Below are 26,005 nucleotides of genomic sequence, written 5' to 3'. Positions count from 1 at the left end.
ACTAGGGATCATTAATTTATGAAAGTCTTTTAACTATAGATTTACATTGAAGAAAAAATTAGCTTTGGATAAATTTATTTTTTTATTTTTTTATTATTTTTTAAGATTTTATTTATTTATTCATGAGAATACACAGAGAGGAGAGAGAGAGAGGTGGAGACACAGGCAGAGGGAGAAGCAGGTTCCATGCAGGGAGCCTCACGTGGGACTCGATCCCGGATCTCCAGGATCAGGCCCTGGGCTGTAGGCGGTGCTAAACCGCTGAGCCACCTGGGCTGCCCGCTTTGGATAAATTTAGATTAAAACATTACCTGACATTAGACGGGATCTGAAAAGTATATCATGCCACTCCTATCTTGATATGTAGAAAAGTTTTTATAGAGCATTTTTAGATAGCTCTTTGGGGATTACCTTTCCAAACAATTTGTGGTAGAATGTGTAGGGTTATGATTTTTTGGTCAACTTTATGAAATTTTAATAGTTTATTTTTCTTCTTAACTATATTGTATGTTTTTGAAATTATTTTGAGGTAAAAATCTCATCAGATGGGATAGTTTAGAAAAATGTAATATATCACGCATTATATTTGTTGTTGACTATTGAGTGCAGTAAGCAAACAGTCTCTTTTTTTTTTTAAGATTTTATTTATTTATTCATGAGAGATACAGAGAGAAAGAGGCAGAGACACAGGCAGGGGGAGAAGCAGACTCCCTGCAGGGAGCCTGATGCGGGACTTGATCCTGGGACTCCAGAATCATGGCCTGGGCCAAAGGCAGGGCGCTCAACCACCAAGCCACCCAGGCATCCCAACAAGCAGGCTCTTTATTTTATTATCTATTTGATTTTTTTTCCCCAGATAATAAAGTCAATTAGATATTTGGGTGTCTTTAGACACAAATAACTATATATTAAAATTGTTTCCCATGCCCTTTTTTAACTAGAACAGTGTTTCTAAATTGAGGAAACACATCATTTCTGCCTGTGGAGTTCTTTTTGAGGGCATGGGAGGGTAAATGTAAATAACAAAATATAAACAACTTGAAATTTACCATTTTAACCATTTTTAATTATTTTTTAAAATGTGACAAAATAACCATAAGCATACAGATTGCCATCTTAGCCATTTCTAAGTGCATTTCCACTAATAATGTATGAATCTAATTGCTCCTTACCTTTATTAACACTTATTATCTTCTGGTTTTTGATAACACTACCATTATGGTACAAAGTATGTGGAGCTCTTTAAATATGCTGGGGTCTCACTGGCCAAGATTCTGAGCCTTCAGTGGTGTTGGGTGTCCATATTTCCAGTAAGTATCATGAGATAGTCTTTTCAACAATTAGTGCTGGGAAAACAGGATATTCACATACCCTGTGATATCCTATCATATACAAGAATTAACTCAAAATGGATCAAAGACCTAAATGTAAGAGCTAAATATACAGGAACTCTTAAAAGAAAATATGAGGCAAAAGCTATGCAGCCCTGAATTAGGCAGTGATTTCTTAGATATGACACCAAACCACAGGAGATAAAAGAAAAAGTAGACAAATTGGACTTCATGAAATGTTTTGAACTTTGTGGATTAAAAAAAAAAAAAAAAGACTATCAACAGAAAGAAAAGGAAGAATGGGGAAAATATTTGCAAATCATTTATCTGATAAGGGATTAGTATCCAGAATATAGAGAGAACTCCAAAAAATCAATAACAACAAAATTATTTTTTAAATGGGCAAAAAACTTGAGTAGATACTTGTCCAAATAAGTTGTACAAATGGCCAATAAGCACATGAAAAGATGCTGAACATCACTAATCATCAGGGAAATGCAAATTAAAACTATAATGAGAAACCAGCTTCCCATTTAAATTTTAATGATGTAACTTACACCCATTAGGATGTCTGCTTTGAAAAATAAAAAGTATTGGGAAAGATGAAGAGAAATTGAAAACAGGGTCATGGGGTCCTAAAGAGATGTTTGTACATCCATGTTTATAGCAGCATTATTTGTAATAGTCAAAAGGTGGTAACAATCCAGGTGGCCATCATTGGATAAATAGATAAACAAAATGCAGCATATATACACAGTAGAGTCTTACTCAGCCTTTAAAGGGGAGGAAATATCTGATATACACACAACACAGATGAACCTTGAGGACATTTATGCTAAATGAAATAAGTTAGTCACAAAAAGACATGTGTATGATTCCACTTATGTGAGTACCTAAAATAGTCAAATTCATAGAGACACAAAGTAGAATGGTGGTTGCCCGGGGTGGGGGGGGGGGAGGGGAGAATCAGGAGTTACTGTTTATTTGGTACAGGGTTTCAGTTTTACAAGATGAAGAGTCCTGGAGATACATAGAATGAATTCATTCTGTGAATATACTCAGTGCCACTGAACTGTACACTAAGAAATGGTTAAAAAAGTAAATGTTATGTGTGCTTTACCACAAGAAATTTGAGAGGAAAAGTGTCACATAAGAGATTTTAATGCATACCCCTAGATGAAAACCACTAAATCAGACAACTAATATAATTATTTTATAGTGAAGAATGATTATAAACTTAACTAATGTTCATCAAATAATTCTTTAGGGATTCAATATTGAATTCTTCATATCTGAGCTAGTCATATTTTTTATTTAGTAAGAAACAAGTATAGATTCTGAGTTTAATTCTATCAATGTTAATTAAGATACTAAGCACATTGTTTAGGCTATGCTGATATAGATAAATTATATAATTTTTAAGTTTTTTATGCTTCTCTTCATGTCTTTCCTCAGCATGTTAAAACAAAGGAAAAATAAACTCACAGGAAATGACACTTTTATGGCCATTCTATTTAGATCTCTTATTGTTTCATTCTTCAGTCTCCCTCCTTCCTATAGACTTTTGTTTATAAAAACTTCAGAATAGGGATCCCTGGGTGGCGCATCGGTTTGGCGCCTGCCTTTGGCCCAGGGCGCGATCCTGGAGACCCGGGATCGAATCCCACATCGGGCTTCCGGTGCATGGAGCCTGCTTCTCCCTCTGCCTATGTCTCTGCCTCTCTCTCTTTCTCTCTCTGTGACTATCATAAATAAATAAAAATAAAATAAAATAAAAAATAAAAAAAAACTTCAGAATAAAATGTAAACCTTTAACTTAAACAAATAAAAGACCAGGTCTACCTAATGTAACTACTCCAGCTTCCCATTTAAATTCAAATGATGATACCAAAGGCAAGAACTAGAGATAGCTTTGTAACAACGATAAAACCATAAAGATCACACATCAGTGAGATGGACTGAGAAACATATTATCACCTATAGGCTTCATGTTCCACCATCTAAACAATACAGATGACCACAAAGAAAGAACAAAGGGGGAAAAAAAACTAAGTTGGATTCCTTCCTTTGTCTACTGCACTGACCAGAAAAACAAATGACATTCACCCTACTGAACAGAAAGTTTCTTTCTGAACCATTAAGAGATCATCTGCATATTCGTTTTCACCTCTCTTCCCCCATTAGCTTCTTTGTGTCAACATCTATTCAAAGCCTAGAATATTTAGTATACAAAACTATCCCCCTGAGATATTCAATCACTTAAAGCATTTAAGAAGAGGATAAAAAGGCAGAAGGATTATTGGACATATAATGCATGCTTTCAGAAGTACACTGTACAAAAAAAAAAAAAGGAGAAATTTATTCCTGTTTCTCCAGCTTATGCAGAAAATTGGACCAAATAGCATGTGCACCTATCAATGCATTATAGATTGTTCTAGGGCAGACTCATATGGTGGTTCTTAAAATCTAATTTCATGAGCAGGCATCTGCCCACAGCCAAAGGACAATGAAATAAACAAAGAACAATCTACCTACCCAGGTTGTTGATAATGACCTTGTCTGGGATTGATGGATTCTCCTTAGGAACCACAAAACACAACTATTTGGGACCTATAAAGAGAAATTACAAACTAAGAGAAAGGATGACTTACTTTGAGAACTCAATGTAAAAACATTTCAAAGTATTGCTTTTTATATGATTCAGAAGAAAACTTGAAAAGTAATATTACTAATCTTCTCAAAAATGCTCAAAGACATAACCAACCCTCTTTGAAACATAAGTAGGAACCTGTAAGGCTTTACAGGTAATCCAATAGGTTTACAATTACAAGGCTAGAGACATAGAAGAATAGCTGAAATAAGGAAGGAAAAGGGAGTCTAGAAATATATTAGCAGAGATTTCAAAAACTATGTGGGAAACAGTAAAGAGCAGAAATTATTTAAAATAAATCAGGTACATGATGAAAAAGAAACTTGAGAAGCTCCCCCAAAAAGGAGATCAAAGGATAAGAAAAAACTGATAGAAATAATGCTAGATATGAAGAAATTAGGAAGCCAACCTAAAAATTATAACTCTAAGGAAAAAACCATATTAATAGAAATACAAGTAGAAATCAAAGTTTATGCCCAGATAATTGAAAGGTGTATTTTAAAAAGAATTTTTTTTAATTAAGTGAGAAACCTGATTATAATCATTGATGGAGGGACAAAGAGAGTAACAAAATTCTGAATTTCTTGTCTTGCATGGAAGGTAGAACAATAGAAGCAGAAGTCAAGAGTTTTGAGGGTTTTTTTGTTTGGGGGGGGTTTGAATTTTTAAATTACATTGAATTAATTAGAATTATTAAAATCTCTAATTTTAATAATTAGAGATATGGATATGAGAGGCAACTACTAGTAGAAATTTGTATAAGATGTCTATAATGTGAATCTCAGAAGATAAAAGCAAAGACAGAAATCAGAGGAAAAGGAATCTCCAAATTAGAAAACATAAAGCAAAAACACAAAACTAGAACAAATACATCAATTATGACAATAAATATAAATGGTCAAATTCTTCAATAAAAACTGAAATTATAAACAAAACTTAGGTTTATTTTGCTCCAAAGAGCCATACCTGAAACAAAATGGCACAGAAAGGTTAATAATAAAAATCTAGAATTTAGGGATGCCTGGGGTGACTCAAAAGTTGAGCACCTGCCTTCAGCTCAGGTCCTGATCCTGGGGTCCTGGGATTGAGTCCCACAGTGGGCTCCCCTCAGGGAGCTTGCTTTTTCCTCTGCCTATGTCTCTGCCTCTCTCTGTGTGTCTCTCAAGAATAAATAAAATCTTTTTTAAAAATCTAGAATTTATATCTGATAAATGTGAACAAAAGGAAAGCAGAGAGGGGCAATATCAATACCAGGAGAGCCAGAGTTCAATGCCAAACTTGTGCAACAGGACAAACCTAGACTTACTTTTTAAGTTAAAATCCATACTAAACACATAAAGGTTATAAATAAGCATGTGTAAAATAGCACAGCTTCAAATGATAGAAATTTAAACTCTTAAGTTAGCAAGAATAAACAGGCAAACACATTTGAAGTATAGAACTTCTGCATGCAACTATATGTCTATAATAAACAATTTACAAAATAAATAGCACTGAGAATTTTATATAATACCTGAGATTTCAAATAAATGAGCATTACATACTAAACTTTGCACCCTATAAGTAGAGCTCAAACATTCCAGCTACTTTCCAAAAATTTCAGTTGTATCTGAAAGTTCTTCAAGAGTAGAAATTTTAGGGGCACTTGGGTGGCTCAGTAGGTTAAGCATCTGTTTTTGGCTTAGATTGGGTCCTGGGATTAAACTCCACAACAGACTCCCTGCTCAGTGGGTAGTTTACTTGTCCCTCTCCCTCTGTGCTCCTCCCTCTCAAATAAATGAAATCTTTAAAAATAGAAAGTAAAAATATTCACAGTTCTGTATTCTGACCACAGTGTAATTAATACCAAAAAATTCCAATCAACCAATGAAAACTCTCTTAAAGGGAGGAAAAAATTCAGAGGTAATAAAAACTATTGTAGAACTATTGATAAGAAAAAGGGGGAAAGTACATGTCAAAAAAATTTGTGGATCTAAGCTCTTTTTATGAGGTGACTTCATCTTCTTAAGAATGAAAACAAATGAACCACACAATCAGAATAAGAAACCATATTAAAAAAAAAAAAAAGCAACCTCTTAGAAATTTAAAAGGTTGTAATAATAATAAATGGGAAAAAGAACAGAACTGATGTTTGAATCCAGGAACTGGTTCTTTGGGAATAAAAATGAAAATTATAAAATAGAAAAACTTCTAGCAAACTTAAGGAAAAAAAAAACAGAACAAAACTAATAATCAGAATTGAAGTTTGTGGTCAAGGGATATAATAGTTTTTAAAAAGATTAAAGACTGCTCCCAGGGCACCCAGGGCACCTGCTCCCAGACTGCACCTAGGGCACCTGGGTGGCTCAGTTGGTTGAGTGTCCAACTCTGGATTTCGGCTCCGGTCATGATCTCAGGGCCATGAGGCTCCATGCTCAGCAGGGAGTCTGCCTGAGAGTCTCTCTCTCTCCCCCTCTTTCCTCTCCTCTTGCTCACTTTCTCTCTCTATTCCTCTCTCAAAAAAAAAAAAAAAAAGATTATAAACCGCTTGATGTAATTTTATACTAATAAACATGAAAATCTAGAAATAAAAAGTTTTCTGGAATGTATACATTTCAAAAAAGAAAATTCCATTTGAATCCAAAAAAGTACTTCAAGTAATCTGTTCTAAGAAAACAACTAGATGTACAGCTAACTACTTATATGAATAGCAGCATTATTGGAGAATAGGGATTATGGAAAAAAAAGAGAGAGAGAGAGAATAGGGATTATGTCCTTACTAAGAACACACTCAGAAGCCAGAGTACTGAGAGAATCAGAGATGTGTAAACTTAGTGAGAGATTAAACCTCTGAACTTCAATTTCCTCATCTATAAGTGAGTATACATAGGGAACTATTCATTTCATTCATAATTTTGCTTTACAAAGACCTCAGTCTAAAAACTAAAACTCTGAATTTCTTTTTATGCAAAAACATGCTAAATATGTAAAACTGACAACTCCAATAATTAGGGCCTGAACAAAAAGCTATACAAAAGGTGAGTATTTTGATATTTTGATGGGTTCTACTTAATTTGTTAGAAAATAGCTAATAGATTATCAAAACATGGAAATGAATAATTTTTTTCTTCAAATCAGCCCTAATATTTAAAGGAATAGGAAGTGTGAGGGTTGATGAAGCATGAGGATAAATATTATCCTCCTTCTAACTAATATCCCTGTAGTATGTTTTCAATTTATGTTCTAGTATTATGTGCATACGATTTGATTTAAAACCAAAATGCAAGGGGTTTTTTTAGATCCAAACTGTCTTCAATACCACCACAAAAGGGTAATGCAATTTTTGTCAAAGTTTGAATACCTGTAAATGCTCCATTAAGTTTCTACATATCATAGTTAAAGGTTAAAGCACAATGAATATTGAAGATCAAATGTATTTGTTTTAATGTATGATATTGTCCACAGAAGACATGGTTTTAATGTAAAAGTTTTAATTAGAAATCTGTTATACAATTGCAAGAAATACCATTAGATTCATCTTGTAGTGTTGATGCTGCATATCAACTTTTAGTATTTTAAAATAGTACTAAAAATATTCTGTGAAATACATTAGGAGCTTCATGCTATTTTGATGATTAGTTACATGATTTCACCCTCAGGCTGAATTAAACATCACATAATTGTCTTTTAAATCCTTATCCATTGGGACGCCTGGGTGGCTCAGTGGTTGAGCATCTGCCTTCAGCTTAGATGGTGATCATGGAGTCATGCATCAGGCTCCTTGCATGGAGCCTGCTTCTCCCTCTGCCTATGTCTCTGACTCTCCCTCTCTCTCTCTCTCTCTCTCTCTCTCTCTCTGTCTCTCATGAATAAATAAATAAAATCTTAAAAAGAAAAATCCTTACCCATTAAAAAAAAAGCTGACTAAATGTAAATATTCTAGAGGGGAAAAAAAGATAATTCTGTTGGATCTAACAATTCCTATTTATTGTTTTAATAGGATAATATTTACCACAATAATATTTATGTACCACAGAAAATAAAACATACTGAAGTAAGAGAACATACAGAAAAAAAGAACACATGCTTTTTAAAGATGTTGGATTTTAGTAGATTTGAAACTTCTTTCTTTTTATATGTAGATTTCTTTATTTCAAATCAAGAGATCTAATTAAAGAATCACTTGTCAACAGGCATTCTGTGCATCTTATCACATGCAAATTTATAGACTAATATTGTTGAGCACATTCAGCTTCCAGAAATGTAGTTTGAGTTTTGTCAATCAAGATACAGACTAGGGACACCTGGGTAGCTCAGCAGTTGAGCATCTGCCTTCGGCTCAGGGCCTGATCCCAGGATACAGGATCGAGTTCCACATCAGGCTCCCTGCATGGGGCCTGCTTCTCCTTTGCCGATGTCTCTGCCTCTCTCTGTGTCTCTCATGAATAAATAAATCTTTTAAAAAAAAGATACTAAATATATTTTAAGTATGTCACAAAATATGTTGCAGGGTAGGCTTAGAATCTGTTTTACATGACTATACCAATAGTGAATGCAGTTGCATCATCACTTACAGTAGGCTTGTAATGAAATTGACCATAGCGCTGGAGTCTACATAGAGGCTTATTTCTTTCAGTTTTGAATACTAGGCTTTATCAACATTAGGAAATGATCTCTTCCATATTCAACTGCTTATATTGCATAAGTAAGAAACTTTGTTAGCAAATCATTCAAAGGCTTTGAAAAAATTCATTTTTCTTAGGTTTCTGCAGAAGATTAAAAAACAAGCTCCATATAGATGAAGGAAAACTGTATCTTTCACTTTAGCTTATCTTCTTATAGCCCTTTTGTTATTTTCTTAGAATTACCTTCATGAGTCAGTAATAGCTATGGAAAATAGCCTCTATTTCTGTCATTAAATATTCTTAGAAATCTTGTCATTGGTGGATTATTAAGCGCATCCCACAGGAGCTATGCAGGTGGCTGGATATCTGACCAAAGCCATATTGGTAGTTAATAAACCATAACTATGACAAAACTGTCATAATTCATTATGCAGTTATAATGTTTTGTGATGATTTAAACTTTAGGGCAGTAAACTTTTAGAGCTAAAAGAAAACCACACGGATCGCTAGTCAAACCTTTCATTTTCTGTATGAAGAAAACTATCCAAAGCAGCCACGCTAACCAACAGTCTATGATTTCAGCTAATTAACTGCAGAGCCAAGACCAGAACTTCTTTTCTGATTCCTAATGGAAAAATGTTCTCCTCTCAGAATACTTTCTTTAGAGGAATTCTGCTTTACAAACATGAAAGTATAGACACACTAAGTATACCAAAAATTCTAAAGGTCTATTAAAGAAACATAAAAATATAAATTATCATAAATTTGACCTAAGATCAATATATTAGCAAAATTGAGTATGACTTAATTACCTGCTTGTGTCATTGATTTTTTTTTTCATTTATTTTGCATTCTGAAAATGGCTCTTTAAGACTGATTTAGATGGCTTAGGTCAATTTTCTTTAAGCTATAAGAGAAATTTTGATGTGTTGCCTCTTATTCACTTATGCTAGCATAAGCTTTCCAATTGATACCCTCATTACTTAGAATGTTTAAAAATAGCTATTGTGATATCTAAGTAAGTGAAGTCTTGAAGAATATTAGTTGCAGGGAATTACAGCTTTACTAATCAGTGTCTTCCACGAATTGACAGCATCAGAATCACTATAGAATTTGTTAGAAAGGCAGAATCTCAGCTTCCCTTTCCTGAGACCTAAACCTACCAAATCGGAGTCTGTGGTGTGAACAAGATCCTGGGTGATTCAGATATGCCTTAGGATTTGAGAAGCACTAACAGAGTTAGTAATCTCAGAACCTGTTTCTACTTGATGTCATTTTCTTGTGTCTTTCGTCCTCACCTTTCTTTTTGTGTCCTGCCTCCCAAACCCCAAAAAGGAACATAAAAATATCAGTGTGCTTTAATAAAGCAAAAAGAGGGACATCTGGGTGATTCAGTGATTGGTTGTCTGCCTTTGGCTCAGGTCGTGATCCCAGGGTCCTGGGATCAAGTCCTGGATCTGGCTCCCCGCATGGAGCCTGCTTCTCCCCCTGCCTATGTCTCTGCCTCTCTCCCTGTGTCTCTCATGAATAAATAAATAAATAAACAAATCAATCAAAAAAGTTCAAGTCAAAAGTGTGTAGAAGGGAGGAAAGGATATACTCTGAGGGGGCATTGGAGGACTAATTGACTAATTATATGTCTTTGGAATATTTTTAGCATCTAGCAGATCTACATTTTCCCACCCTTCTGTGTTCCCCCCTAGAGTCACTGTTCACATTGGATCCTGCTCCCAAAATTAAGGTTGTGTAACTGCATGAAGAAGTGAAATACAGGAGTTAATTATACAGTGTTGACTTTACAGAGGGTGAGCCACAAAGCATCAAAAGCAGGGACTGCCTGTTCCAGTTAAGGACAGAAAACAGCAGAGGATATATTATTGGTTATGTAATCTGGGAACCACTGTGAATAACAGGCATTGTGAGGCAGATGAGAAAAATGGTTGTGATTAAAAGCAAAATAAAGTACCTCAGTCCAAGCTTCCATCTACAGAGATGATTCTCAGGAGTTTTTCTTCTAGTGAGTGATAGATTGATTGTCTAGTATAGTGATTAAGAGCTTAGACTCTGAGCTAAAACTTTCTTGGTTCAAATTCCAGCTCATCTACTTCTTGGCTCTGTCACTGTGGGCAAGTTACTTAACCTCTAACCTCTTCATCTGAAAATCGAGAAAACAATAGTACCTACCTCGTGGGGTTATTATAAATAGCAAACAAGAAAATGTATGTACAAAATACTTGGCACAGTGTCTGAAATGTAGTAAGTACTCAGTAAGTGTACTTACTGAGTACTGTAAGTACTCAAATAAGTGTACTTATTTGTTCATTTGCTTATTTACTCATTTATTAAGGTTTTTCTCATCAGTCTCCCTTGTGAACAATAGCATTATTTTATGGATCTCTTCTGGGATTTGGTTGTGGTTTGTGGCCCTGACCTACAGCTCTTATTAAGGAGCTGGGCTAAAGAGTGAGTGTCTGTTGATCACCTCTGGGATTAGGAGGGCTATGCTGGGTCTGATGGTGGTGATAGTGGTAGAGAGTATAATGAAGAAAAAGAGAGGGGCACCTGGGTGGCTCAGTGGTTGAGTGTCTGCCTTTGGCTCAGGTCATTATCCTGGGGTCCTGGGATCAAGTCCCGCATCAGGCTCCCCACAGGGATCCCGCTTCTCCCTCTGCCTGTGTTTCTGCCTCTCTCTGTAAATAAATAAAATCTTTAAAAAGAGAGAAAAAAAATAAAAAGAAATATCATACAATCCCTTGAGGCACTTAGATTCTGAATGGAAAGAGATGAGATGCCCTAATACATGGAAAAAACCCAACAGATGATTAAAAAAAAATCCACCGTGTTCCTATGTTGAAAATTGCATGGCATATATGAGGATGTTTGGGGTGATTGAATGGTGGCCATCAGGATCAGTCATCAATACCTGTGATTTTCTTCGGGTGTCTTCTACAAAGAAGGAGGAAGAAAGGGAACTGTTATATCTGTAAGGTAAAAAGTGTGATAAGCATGGAAGATTTTCATTTAAACAGACTTGAATCTTAATTTTAGAAGTTGATTAAGCAATGGAGGGCAGCCTGTGAGAAAGTCTTAATATCGATGCTACTAAAATTGCTGCCAGTTTTTACCTCACTGTGGTTATACGAAGGCAGGATACAGCCAAGAGGGGTGAAGTTCCAGAGAGTGCTAATCAGATAGTGTTCTATAATTTCACTGTTCTACTTTAGGTTGACTACTTTGTAATACTTTCAAAGGAATTCAGGTTTTGGAGAAATTAGAAGGTAGAGGTTTATAGATGTTCAATAAATGGGCTATAAATTAGATGTTGAGATAAAATATTACAGAGCGTGGTCGTGTAGGGGCGCCTGGGTGGCTCAGTCAGTTAAGTGTCTGCCTTCAGCTCAGGTCTCCGTCCAAGGTCCTGGGATGGAGCCTCATGTCATGCTCCCTCCTCAATGGAGAGTCTGCTTCTCCCTCTCAGTCTGCCCTTCCCCCTGCTTATGCTCTCTCAAATAAATAAATCTTTTTTAAAAAATACATTAAAAAAGAAATAAATAACTGTGTAGAAACCAGTGTTGTCTCTTTGTTCTCTGTCCCCTGTGGTTCACGCTACTGTCTGCCTGTCCAGAGCAGTTTTAAGAAGTCACTTCTGTCTTCAGGTCTGGAGAGGGTAGACTAGGATGGGATAGATTTGGGCTGGGGAGAGCAGGGACTGGGTAGAGTTGGTAGCAGGAAGGTAGTCAGCAGCATTGTGTTTACATTTTGGGTAAATGAAAAGGCCCTGAAGGAGGACTGAGGGCCAGGCTAGTAGGGTGAGAGGTAGAGATGGTTTTTAAAGATTACTTTGAAACTATCTGTCATGGACATCTTTAAAATAGAGAGGGGGGAAAAATACTGTTCAGGCATAAAAACCAGGGCCATTCTCTAATTCCAGAGAAAAATGAAAATGAGCATCTGTCAGTGGATGGGTTAAATGTTGTGCTAGGGTCACTCAGCATCTAGTTAATACTTCCAGTCTGGAGTCCCCTTCAAATGTTTGGTTCACAGCATCTGACGCTCTGTCTAATCTGACTTTATTCTTTGTGCTTCATTTCCACAGTGCGCATGTATCTCAAGTCAGCAGTGTTTCGACGACTGGAGAGTAAGTTATTTGGCTTGGGGTTTCCCCTCTTCCTTTCCCATATATCAAACAGAAAAAAAATACTCTAGTGGTGTATGGTTTTGGAAGATTAATACAATAAGCAACCGATGATGATTTTTAAATTTTTTTTTTAATTTATGATAGTCACAGAGAGAGAGAGAGAGAGAGGCAGAGACACAGGCAGAGGGAGAAGCGGGCCCCATGCACTGGGAGCCCGACGTGGGATTCAATCCCGGGTCTCCAGGATCGCGCCCTGGGCCAAAGGCAGGCGCCAAACCGCTGCGCCACCCAGGGATCCCCCGATGATGATTTTTAAAACCACTCAGAGGACTAAATAAGATGTGTTCCTGTTTGAGCCTCTGCGTGGGTGTGTGACCAGAGACAGCTGAATCATTTGAACATACAAGATTTTTGTTTCAGTCAAAATAACATCAGAGACTATTAATGTTTGCAAAATACGTGTTTAGGGAGGTATCTTGCAGTGGAGGATGCCATTAAAGGTTAAAGTGTAACAGTGTCTTGTCTTCTCTCTTCCTCATTTTTAATCAGCCTACATGGATTGAGTACCTATGTTAGGCCAAGCATTGTGTAGGGTATGTAATATTAAATAAGCCTTGGGCTCTGGCTTCAGGGATTTGACAGTCTAAGAGGGACACAGAATCAAAAGGAAATTAGTCATGGTAACAAGTCTCTTTTCCACAGAGCAATGACAGTGCTCTGTTGATTATACCAATCACGTGTCTTTTTCCTCCTAAGGCTACCAACTGCATGTAGACTAAAATCTAAACTCCAGGGATGTCTGGGTGGCTCAATGATTGAGTGTCTGCCTGAGGCTCAGGTCATGATCCTAGGGTTCTGAGATTGAGTCCCACATCGGGCTCCCTACAGGGAGCCTGCTTCCCCCTCTGCCTACGTCTCTGCCTGTCTCTCACTCTGTCTCTCATGAATGAATGAATGAATGAATGAATGCATGCATGAATGAATATATATGTATATATTTAAATAAAATTACTTATTCATGAGAGACACAGAGAGAGGGGTGGAGACATAGGCAGAAGGAGAAGCAGGCTCCTTGTAGGGAGCCTGATGCGGGACTCAATCCTGGATCCTGGGATCATTCCCTGGGCCAAAGGCAGATGCTCAACTGCTGAGCCACCCAGGCGTCCCAATAAATAAAATCTTTGAAAAAAAAAAATCTAAACTCCAGTTACCTGCCATTACCTCCCTCTCTGACCACATTGCTCATTGTGCTTTGACCACATGACATCCTACTTCTGGAATAGGCCAAGCTTATATTTGCCACAGAGCCCTTGCACTGGCTATTTTTCAGCCTGGCCATTCATTTTCTTATCATTCACTTTTTTTGTTCAAATGTCCTCTCCTCCGAGAAGCCATCCCTTCCTATCCACAGTCCCTCTCCAATCCTGTTCGCCATTTTGGAGAGAATTTATCACTATCTGAAACTCCATGGTTTGTTTATTACCTGTCTCTCTTTTTTTAAGATTTTATTTATTTATTGAGAGAGAGAGAGAGAGAGAGAGAGAGTGCAGTAGGGAGGGACAGAGGGAGAGAGAGAGAGAGTCTTAAGTAGACTCCACACTGAGCAAAGAACCCAGTATGGGTCTAGATTTCACAACCCTGAGATCACGACCTGAGCCGAAACCAAGAATTGGATGCTCAGCCAACTATATCTGACATTTTAAAAATAAGTATGTGGTTCTTTTTTAAATTAATAGCTTTATTGAAATATAATATACAAAAAACTATACACATTTAATGTGTACCATTTGATGAGTTTGGATGTGATTCTTTTTTCAAGTGCAGGAAAACATGGTTTGAGGAGTATATGTTTAGAATTTTTCATGCCACGTTATCCAGAAGTAAATAGCATGGTAATAAAAGAAGACTTAGACCCATTAAAAAATTATATAACTTTAAAACAGATACCTTATCTGTCTTATGATGCACTCTTCAGCCTCTGTGCTTAAATGTTTTTTCATGCTGAATGAAGTAAATCTCTCCTGCTATCTTCAGTAATACATACTGGGATGTTTGCATGAATACAGCTTCGATTATATACATCACAATTTAATTGAATAGAGGTTCAGAAAGACTTTGCTGTTCTAAATAGTAATTGTTCTGGTGAGGTGTTTCTTTTTAATAGCATTATTACCTTAAAGGGATTCTAAATAGATAATAGGCATCATAATAAATTTGTGCCAATTTGCTTTGTAAACCATACTGTCTTCCTCTGAAGAACTGGTGAAATCTGAAGGAACTCACCTATATAAGAATAGGTCTATTATTACTCTGTGAGGAAAAAATATTTCCTCATTCTGCCTTATATTAAATGACCCTTATTTCCTGAATGCCTCTGATAATTGTTGCTAGACTTGCTGTGAGCATTTCAATAATCCTGATCCTACAAAGATGAGAAACATAGTTATCAAATTGGTAGAATTTGTCATGTTTGGTTTTATTTTTAACACACGATGCAGACATTTCGAGATGTCTCATATGCTGTCTTTGCTCATGAAGCAGTGGTAGATCTACCATTGAAAATGCTGATATTCCCAAAATTATAGATAGAAAATTTTAAAGGCAAACATTGATAAAGTTGTTTGCCTGATGGACTCTGTATTCTGCTTTTATTAGACTCTTAGAAAGAACCATCCGGTCAGCAGTAGAACAGCATCTTTTTGATGTTAATGGCTCTGGAGGCCAAAGTTCAGAGGACTCAGAATCTGGACCATCATCAGCATCTTCAGCCACATCAGCCAGACAGCGCCGCCGCCAGTCCAAAGAGCAGGATGAAGTTCGACATGGCAGAGATGTGTGAGTTGGATTGGTGCTTATTTGCATTTTCTCCTCTTCTTTTAAAAATATGCACCTAAATTAGTCACTATGTTATAGGCATTCCCATATCAGTATTCAGGTTAAAACTTTAAAAATTCCTTTTTGACTATTTAGCTAACACTTGCAAATTTGTAGGTGACTAAATCAATATTTCAGTTTTGCTGGATGTTTTATATTGTCTAGATGTATGTTGTAGGAAGCCACCTCTGATTTAATACATTTCATGGCTTCCTTATGAATATCTTTTTTTTTTAAGATTTTATTTATTCATGAGAGACAGAGAGAGGCAGAGACATAGGCAGAGGGAGAAGCAGGCTCCTCACAGGGAGCCTGATGTGGGGCTCGATCCCAGGACCCCGTAATCACGATCTGAGCCAAAGGCAGATGCTCAACCTCTGAGCCACCCAGGCATCCCATGAATATCTTTTTTAACAGGGATGCTGAACTCCTGGAGGAGAAAATTGCCATATGCCTGTCCAGAGGTTTTTTTTTTTTTTTTTAATTTTATTTATTTATTCATGAGAGACAGAGAGAGAGAGAGGCAGAGACACAGGCAGAGGGAGAAGCAGGCTCCACGCAGGGAGCCCGACGTGGGACTGGATTCTGGGTCTCCAGGATCACGCCCTGGGCTGAAGGCGGCGCTAAACCGCTGAGCCACCCGGGCTGCCCTTTTTTTTTTTTCTTTTAAGATTTATTTGTTTGAGGGCAGCCCGGGTGGCTCAGCCGTTTTGTTTGAGGGCAGCCCGGCTGGCTCAGCCGTTTAGCGCCGCCTTGGGCCCAGGGCGTGATCCTGGAGTCCCGGGATCGAGTCCCACATTGGGCTCCCTGCATGGAGCCTGCTTCTCCCTCTGCCTGTCTCTCTCTCCCTCTCTCTCCCTGTGTCTCTCATGAGTAAATAAATAAAATAAAATAAAATAAAATAAAAAGATTTATTTGTTTGAAAGAGAGTGAGCATGCACACACACGCACATGTGGGGGGGCACAGTGGTTGGAGGGGAGGGACAGGTGGTTGGGGGGGGAGGGACAGAGGGAGAAATCCCAAGCAGCCTCCACGCTGAGCAGAGATCCTGACCTGAGTAGAAACCAAGAGTTGGGCACCCCACTGACTAGGCCACCCGAGCACTGCAGAGGTAGTTTTTTCTTATTAGATAACATTCATTCACTTATTAGACTAACTTATAAAACCAACAGATTTCCCTACTATATTGGGCTGATGAAATATCACTGTAGAGTATGACAGTAATACTCTGACATTTGACTACATTTTAATATAAGAAAGGTTGAGCTTAAGTCTAATCAGAAGAGGAAATGCTTGAAGTTCTTTATTATTATAATGACTAATTATAAGCTTTCCCACAGCATAAATTTATGAGTAGTAGCATAAGGAACTTTATTCTCCATTAAAGGATTTGATACAATACAAATAGATCATCATCATCAATATTTTTCAGTAATCATCATTTAAATATCAGGAAAGTAAAGTTATATTCATATATTTTTCCTGAAATTTTTAAGTTTATTTTTATTTACGATAGCATTTAGTCTATATAAAGTTACTGTTTTGAACTCCTTATTAAATGTCAAAGACTAAATCAGACCCTACTCCCCCTTATTCCTTTTCACCTGGATTCATAATGTACATGAAAATCTTAGGGGTAAAAAAGGAAACTTCTTTTTACTTAAAGAAAAACAGAAAGGCAAGTAGTAAAAATACCGTGCTGCATATTATGAAGATGCTTAAGGACCATACTAGCAAATGTAATTTTAGAAATAAAACAGTATCAGTGGTATAATCCACTGACTTTTTAAGGGATATATGCAGCACTTTAAAAAAAATTTTGTCTTGGAGCTGGTGGGTAGGAGGGAGTGCTATAATACTACCTTTAGAAAACAGAAAAATTGTAATACAGGAGATGGTTACATTTAAAATTAGCTACTGACTAAGCTTTATAGACAATGTTTAGGAGTATAATTAGTTTGTGTACTGCCCATACTGTGTTACACAGCAAGTGTAAATTATTTAATATTGTTCTTACCCTCTGCCTCATTTTTTGCCAAGTAGTATGTAGCAACACATTGCGTTTTTAAAATATCCTTAGTGTGTCACGACATCATGTTTTCCACCCTCTGTGTTTGGACAGAGGGATAGCAAGCAGAGGTTGGAAGTGGTAATAAGCACGAGGAAGAGATCAGAGACAGACAGTGATAGTATTGATGGTGGGTGTGTGGCAGCAGGCAGGGGTGCCAGGTCCAGAAGAACAGAGAATGGCAGAAAAATGTGAAACGGAGTAACCTTTCCCGGTTACTCCTGAGAAGTTAGAGCTTCCCAAGTCCAGGCATGCTTCTATTATAAGTTATTTTGAGCCTATTTTACTGTCAATATCAGGAGAACAAAAGGAAATAAAGAATGGTAGAAACCAACTAATCTACCAACCTGTGAAACTCTAGCCTTCCCCTTAATTTTTCTTCTCTGGATTTCCTCTACTGCTCATGCTCATCTCTCATTGTGGTCAGACTGGAGCTGTGCATAAATCTCAGGTTGCAAACTGTGTGTGGCTACAGTAACTTACAAACAGTCTCGTTATTCTTTTTCCCTGATACATGGTCGGGGCAAGCAAAAGTCGTCTTCCTATTCTCCCTGTTGGCCTTAGCCTCCTAGTTATATGACCTCTTCCTAACCTGACACATGAGTATTTAACATGTCTTGATAGTCCTTTCTCTTCAACTCCTGTCCACACTGCACTTCCTCTCTGAGCTCACCAGGTCTGTGGAGGAGCAAGGCCCTCTCAGGGCCCCAGACCTACTACTTCTGTCCCCACGAAGGTCCTCTCCAGTACGTCCCCAGGAGATACACTAACATATCACTCATTGTGCGGAGGTTGAGAATCATTATCATAGCCCATAGTAAGTATGTTTTTCTTAGTATATACCTATACACAATTGATTCATTTATCAAAGATTTTTATCAGGCTTTGCTTAAAAAATAAAAGTTAAGCTAGATTTTACTATATTCTGTTCAAAACTGTTAACCGTATAGAATGGTTAAACAGTTTTTAAAAATAGAAATTAGTGAGCAGCCCAGGTGGCTCAGTGGTTTAGTGCTGCCTTCCGCCTAGGGTGTGATCCTGGAGACCTGGGATCGAATCCCATGTCGGGCTCCCTGCATGGAGCCTGCTTTCTCTCTCTGCCTGTGTCTGTGCCTCTCTCTCTCTCTCTCTCTCTCTCTCTCTCTGTGTCATGAATAAATAAAATCTTTAAAAAAAATAGAAATTAGTTGTATTTTTATCTATAATTTTGTTTCCTAACAACCTAAAGCTGCAACCAAATAAAAAAATACATATCCTTAAAGCCAATGATAGCCATATTTCAGGGTGAGATTATAGTCAATAAAGTCTGTACTAAAGTCATCATGGCAAATTTTTGAAATAAATACAGAAGATAGACTAAGACTATAAATATTTCATTTTAGTGCAAATGATTTCTTCTTTGTCTAAATTTATAAGGAAACATTATCAGGTTTATATTACTATTTGCTACCATAAAAATATCAAAGTTTAAGGGATATATTTATTATGTGAAGGGGTTCAGTCTAATTTATAAATTAAAAAACTTGCCATTTGCTGGGTACATGGAAATGATGACTCTTGGTTATGGGTATATGGAAGTTCATTGTGATAGTCTTTCTTCTATATTCATGGAAATTTTATATTTTTTTAAAAGCAAAGAGTAATTTAAGTGGTTTCAGCTGTCCAAAATACAGTAAGCTGGAAATTTGTACACATTTGTTATTTAAATACTATATTAAATTCCTACTACAAAGCCAAAAGGAAAAAAAGAACATACTCTATTAGGGGAATGATAAATAATTGAGTATTGCCAGAGCATTAACTAAGTCTGTAGCAGTGAGGAAGAAATTCTAGATAAAGTGAGAGGCCCCAGAGATCTGAGTTATGTCAGATTTCAGTTATGTCAAGTATGATTGAAACCTGTCAGAATGGGGATCCCTGGGTGGCTCAGTGGTTTAGCGCCTGCCTTTGGCCCAGGGTGCGATCCTGGAGTCCCGGGATCGAGTTCTGCGTCGGGCTGCCAGCATGGAGCCTGCTTCTCCCTCTACCTGTGTCTCTGCCTCTCTCTCTCTCTCTCTCTGTCTATCATAAATAAATGAATGAATGAATGAATGAATGAATGAATGAATCTTTAAAAAAAGAAAGAAAGAAAGAAACCTGTCAGAATGTTGCAGGCAGGAGTCATATACCAGTCAGTGCTCCTCACAATCACATATGTACTGGGGCTGAAAGGATTGACTCGCACAAAAGCAGACTTTTTTTTTTTTTTTTAAGAGTACAGGCTTTCCACATGAGCGCACTGAACAGAGTTTCGTATGTTTATTTTGACAGCATTTATTCCAGCCATTCGTTCACTATTCAAAAAGATTATAAAATAAACCTTGTCTTTTAATTTCTAAGACTGTTTTTTAGCTTTTGATTAATCTACTAGGCCTACTATAACCAAGTATTACAGCCTAGGTGGCTTAAACAAGAGGAATTTATTTCCTCATAGTTCTGGAGGCTGGAAGTCCAAAATCCAGGTGTGTACAAGGTTGGTTTCTGATAAGACCTCTCTCTTGGACTTCCAGACAGTGCCTTGTCCCCATATCCTCCCATGGCCTTTCTTCCATGTGCATGCTCTCCTGGTATCTCCTCCTTTTCTTATAAGAACACCAGTTCTGTTGGATTAGAGCATCCACCCTTATGGCCAGATTGAACCTTAATTACCTCTGAAAAGGCCCTGTCTCCAAAAACAATTACATTAACAGATGGTGAGGGCTTCAACATAGGAATTTGGGAGGAAGCACAATTCTGTCATAGCAGCTTTCAAACATAAAAACTCCTCCACAAAAAAAATTATAATAGGATGTTTACCCTAGGAGTTAGGGGAAATATGAAGACTGATAGAATTTATATAGCAAAACAAATAATTTTGAAGTTGCAACCAAACTCCTCCAACCATCCATAGAAGGCACCATTCTCAGTAGATGGAGGGGAGAGGTTGAAGATGTCTGCACAAGTACATGTGCCAGCATGTTAGTCCCTGTCAGCTCTTCCTCTGCCATTATTTTATAGTTAGGATATTTCTAATGATTGTTGTATAAATCTTTTATATGATTTTACTAAGTATTTTTACATTAAAAGTTGTATGAAATAAGACTAAATTAAATATGGAGTGCTAAAAATCACCAAAGATAGTATAACTTTGAAAATGTTATGGTAAATATTAATAATCATTAATATAATAGTATTTAAATCATAATTTTGCCTCCATGATGTGAATTTAGATGGAAGAATGAATATTTAAGATTATCTTCCATTTTTGGATATGTTGAACTGATGGTAAAATACAGTCATCTGTTTTGTTCTTAAGAGCTCATTTATTTCAAAATATAGCTGTTTTGTTCTTAAGAGCTCATTTATTTCAAAATATAGCTCATTTATTTCATTCATTTAGGGAGTTACCGTAACTTAGTCAGGTTAAGGGAGAGATCTCATTCATTTGTACCTTAGCATGCCATGACACTACCCTGATGGCTTAATTTGTCCTGGGATGTAGTAAAAAAAAAACAACACTTTGCTAAGAATTTAATTTTATGAAAACTCCTTAAGGGAATGTTTAAAATACTCAGAATGATTTCAAGAGTGTTAAGTGAATTAAATTCTGTAGATAAGACATTCATATCTATTTCTAAAACTATGTCATGAAGGATCTACAGTTATAAGCTTACATCCTAAAACTCCTTGTACTGGGAAGTAACAAATCCATATTTCAATTAAAATGTATTTCATAGTTTTTATTAACTTATCCTGTTTCTACCAAGATTATCAAATGCAGTCAGATTTTGTTATTAATATTTTTCTACTATGCTAAAATAGCTATCATTTGGGAAAATCAGTTTGTCCCATTCTGGAGAAAAAAGACATCTTATTTCCTTTTCAGATTTTTCTCCACTCATTGTATTATAAAAAGTGTGTGTAGCAGGGGCAGCTGGGTGGCTCAGTCAGTTAAGCATCCAACTCTTGATTTCGGCTCAGGTCATAATTTCAGGGTCATGAAGTGGAGCCTCACCTAGGGCTCTGTACCCTGTGGGGAGTCTGCATGAGATTCTGTGTCTCTCTTTCCCCCTCGCCCCCGTGCATGCTCTCTCTCTCTCTCAAATAAATAAATAAATCTTTAAAATAAAATAAAATGTGTATGTATATGTAATCTGTTAATAATGGGAAGTTTTTCTGTAAGATTACACTGTTTTCTCTGTTTGAATACAAATTACTTTTGGTACAACCTCAAAAGTTGTTCATTGATAGAAACACATTCCTTGCCAGTTTGCCCCTAAGAATAATTTATCTTGTAATGTGGTTTATTTGGCAACAAGTAGTCTCAGGAGTAGCACTGTGCTCAGATTTTGATCAAAGAGGCAAACTAGAATTTCTGGGCACTCTCCTGATTTCCCATGTGATGCACTAACAGTGTCATTAAAATGTCCTTCTTACCTTTTAAAATTAAGCTTTTTTTTTTTTTTTAATTCAAGGGGACTTATCAACAAAGAAAATATTCCTTCCGGGTTCAACAGCCTCGAAGATTGTATTTTGAATGCTCAGGAAGTGGAAAAGTTATATGAAAATACTTCCAGTTATATTGGAGAAAGGGGTAAACCTAAACGTCAGAAATCCAGTTCCAAACTTTCTGAACTCAATGAAAATCAAGATGGTCTTTTGGTAAGTGAAAATTCTATAAAATTTTTTACTTGTAGCCAATTAGGAAATATCACATCTCTTTTCCTTGCTCTGTAAAAAAAAAAAATAATTTCAATCATGAGCTTCATCAAACTATAGGATATGAGTTGTGAAGACCTCAGAGGTACTAAGTATACACACTTGTATTTCTTTTTAATAAATATAGAAGTGAAAGCTCAGAAAGATTATGTTCTGGCAAAAGAAACAGAGACAACACACTTTGGTTTCCATGTTATTCAGATGAATTTTATCTCATTCTTTCAAATATTTTTAAATTTTATTTTGGAATATTGTTATTAAAGTACTTTTTATTTCCCCCATTCTGTTCATTCTCATATATATGCTTATATAAAGAAAATTTGATGAACTTAAAGCCAGGTGAAAGAAATTACATAGGGAAAGAGGATCAACTATCTTTGTGTAGAGAATTCTCTGTGTTCAGAAATTTAGTTTAAATCTATACTCTATAAAAAAAAAAAAAAACCTATACTCTATAAAATATTTTATTCCAAATTAGAAACAAAAACAAAAAAGATCATCCTCTTACAGAGTTATCTCAGACTTGAATCCTGCCTGGATCATTGATTTGATATGTAAGTTATTACAAGTGGTTTCTGTCAATAGCTAAATATTTATTCCATTTAACTGTTAGTATACATCATCCTTGTCTGTGTATACTACAGTTTCTTTGAGAAGTGAACACCAAAGTCTGTCTGCTTAGTCCCTTTAGTTTTAAAAAATTTAACAACAACAAAAACTGAAGTTAAAATTTATAGCATAACATGAGCTGGAGTCTCCATAATAAAAGTAGGTAATGTCCATTCTTACTCTTCAATGTGTAAATACTCTGATCTATTTTATCTCTCACCAGCTTTTAGCTCCTTGCTGGATTTTCTAAATATTTAGTAAACTTACGGGCTACCTGTTTTCTGTTGTCAATTTCTGCATGTGCTCAGAGAAGATTCCCACTTTTGCCCTAATTGAAATATAGATAAATGCAAATCCAGGGGAACATGTTACTTTCCTTTTTTCCATCCAAATGTCTTGATACTCTGTTTCTACAAGTAAAGTGACCAGCTAGAAGGGGCAGAAGCAATCACCTACCTTAGGCCCATATCTGATACACTCCAAATAAAGAATGTAAGCTTTGAAACCAGTACACACATTAAATCCTTTTAACATTAACTTAATTCTTATTTTTGGGAAAAGTAAATTTTAAATAAAATAAATAGTGCCAATTTCATTAGCACTCTATTTGGCTCATAATTTTGCTTATCTGCCAAAGAGATTACAATGACTAAATGTCCAACAATTGACTTCTTTGAGAAGATGTACATCTCCATTTCAATCCTTTTTTCATATGAACTTAACCCATTAATTTTTTCCCCACCATGAATAGTGTCTTAAATTAGCTAGCTAATTTAAGCTAATAGCTAATAAAAGTAAAAAAGTACATTTATGTAGAATATGTGTTTAATAAAACTATGGCCCTATTCTGTGTTTTAAAATGTTTGGATGGAAGGGCCTGATGTTCTCTGGTCTTTTATATGTGAGAGGCTTTGCCCTCACCTTAGTTGCCAATTTCCTCATTCCAGAATTGTGAATGTCGCCTATTAATATAAGTGAGCCAAGTGGACCATATCTTTGTCTCAGTGAATAATTGAAAAACCTGCCAGCACAATTCAGAAGAAAAACTTAACTCATCTAAAATGAGGGTGTTCTCTAAGAGCTTTCTTAATTGTTATATTCCATAAATTTTAAAATCTAGCCTTCATAGGTAACCACAAAGCAGAGCCAGGAAACGTAGCAAGTATTTAGACTCCATCCTAAAGTTAATTGTGCATCTTAACTTGTCTCTTATTTTTAGCCTCCTAATGTTACTTTTCCCAACTCTCCCCCAACACCTTTTCCTACTCTTCTTCAAGTTCTTTGCACCCTGACTAAACATGTATTTCCATAGCTGGGTCGGGGATGTAGGGGGATTATATATAATTATATGCCTCTTGGTTCCAGGAACTATTTCAGATCCTAAGGATAAAGCAGTGAGAAAAACAGGCAAAGATAACTGTCTCCTGAAGCTTATATCCTAGTAAGGGAAATAGACAATAATCAAGATAAGTAAGTAAAAGACAAAATACATTAGATAGTGGTAACTACTAGGAAGAAACATAAAGCAGGAAATGGGGATAGTAATTATGAGGGGGCAGGCGGTGCAATTTTAAATAGAATGGTCTGAGGAGACCTTACAAGAATTTGACATTTTGAGTGTAAAGACTTAGAGAAAGTAAAGAAGCAAGCCATACTATAACAGTAGATGCAAAGGCCCTAAGATAGGCATTGATCTGGAATGTTCAAAAAACCACAAAGACACCATTATGATTAGAAGAGAGTGAACAAAGTTAAAGAGGTAATGGGAGAGGTTGGGCAGATGAAGTAGGGCCTCATACATCATTGTGAGGCCTCTGCCTTCATTCTGGGTGAGATAAGAATCCATTGCAATAATTGGATGGATGCAATATTGCAGGCTGTACAGAGCACTGTTCACATTGACTAAGCCCCTCCTGGAGCAGTATATTGGTAGTAGTCATGACATAGTGAACAGGTTCTGGATATGTTTTGGAAGTAGAATTGACAACATTTCCTGACATTACCTGTGTGGTATGAAAGTAATAGAGGAGTCAAAGATAACTCCAAGGTTTTTGGCTTGAGCAACTAGATTTGTGCTGTTACTTTAACTGAGATAGAGAAGACGGAAGTTTGGGTTCAGCTTTGGACATAAGATCGAACTGCCCATTAGATATCTAATAGGGCATACCAGGGAGGGAACTAGATTTCTGGGCCAAGAGTTTAGGGAGAATATCCTGGCTGGAGATACAGTCATCATCAGCTAGAGGATATTTAAAGCCAGTATATTAGGTGAGATGACCCAGGGAGTGAGTGTGGACAGGAAAGACAAGTCACTTCAGGCACCATGAACCCTGAGACACACCAACATTTAGATGGGGAAATGAGAAGGTACCAGGGGAGGAGACTTAAGAGACTAGCACAGTAAAAGACAGACGATGAATGTGAATTGGGTGCCTCAGCAGCCAAGTGAACCAAGTATCTCAAGGACAGAAGGTCAGATGATGGGTCAAACAGAAGAGTGAGAGTTTGATCATTGGGATTAGCATGATGGAGATCACTTAATAAAAGCAATTTTGGTGAAGAGATGAGAACAAAAGCCATTTTCCAGAGAAAGTGAGAAGAGAGTAACTGAACACAGTGAGTAATAATTTCACACTGATCACACCAGCCCACAATACAACTGAAGAGAATATGCTGTAGACCAAAAAAAGCATCCTGCAGATTTGGAATCTCTAAAGTAGGAACTGTCTGGGCATATTCCCCTTTGTGATTTCACCTTTCGAGACTGCCATGACCAGCAGAGACCAAGAGACTACAGATAATTCAGAGCTTAAAGATTAGTGGTAGTAAGTGACATTAGAATGTTTTGCCTTATCTCTAATTACTGCCAGGGTCCCAACCTTTTCTTCCCTCTTTAAACTCCTAGTTCATGCCTGTACCCATCAGTCATTCTCAAAGGAAAACCTTGTCTCTTGATTTACTTTGAAGAACTAAGACCCCCAGCTTGTGTTTCA

At 36.6% G+C, this 26,005-nt stretch overlaps 1 protein-coding gene across 9 annotated transcripts in view; it reads left to right on the top strand.

Annotated features, from left to right (window-relative positions):
- Positions 1-26,005, top strand: part of FAM13A (family with sequence similarity 13 member A) — a 336,858-nt gene that overhangs the window by 255,100 nt on the left and 55,753 nt on the right. For all 9 annotated transcript variants that reach the window (XM_077882856.1, XM_077882855.1, XM_077882852.1 and 6 more), the window contains 3 exons: positions 12,682-12,723; positions 15,379-15,558; positions 22,160-22,346. In XM_077882856.1, coding sequence (XP_077738982.1) covers positions 12,682-12,723; positions 15,379-15,558; positions 22,160-22,346 — 409 coding nt within the window. The remainder of the gene's footprint in view (positions 1-12,681; positions 12,724-15,378; positions 15,559-22,159; positions 22,347-26,005) is intronic.

The sequence above is a fragment of the Canis aureus genome, chromosome 33 (assembly GCF_053574225.1).
Source record: "Canis aureus isolate CA01 chromosome 33, VMU_Caureus_v.1.0, whole genome shotgun sequence".
In the NCBI taxonomy this organism is placed as follows: domain Eukaryota; kingdom Metazoa; phylum Chordata; class Mammalia; order Carnivora; family Canidae; genus Canis; species Canis aureus.
The sequence above is the reverse complement of the archived record's forward strand: the minus strand, read 5'-3'. Positions and strand labels throughout refer to the sequence as shown.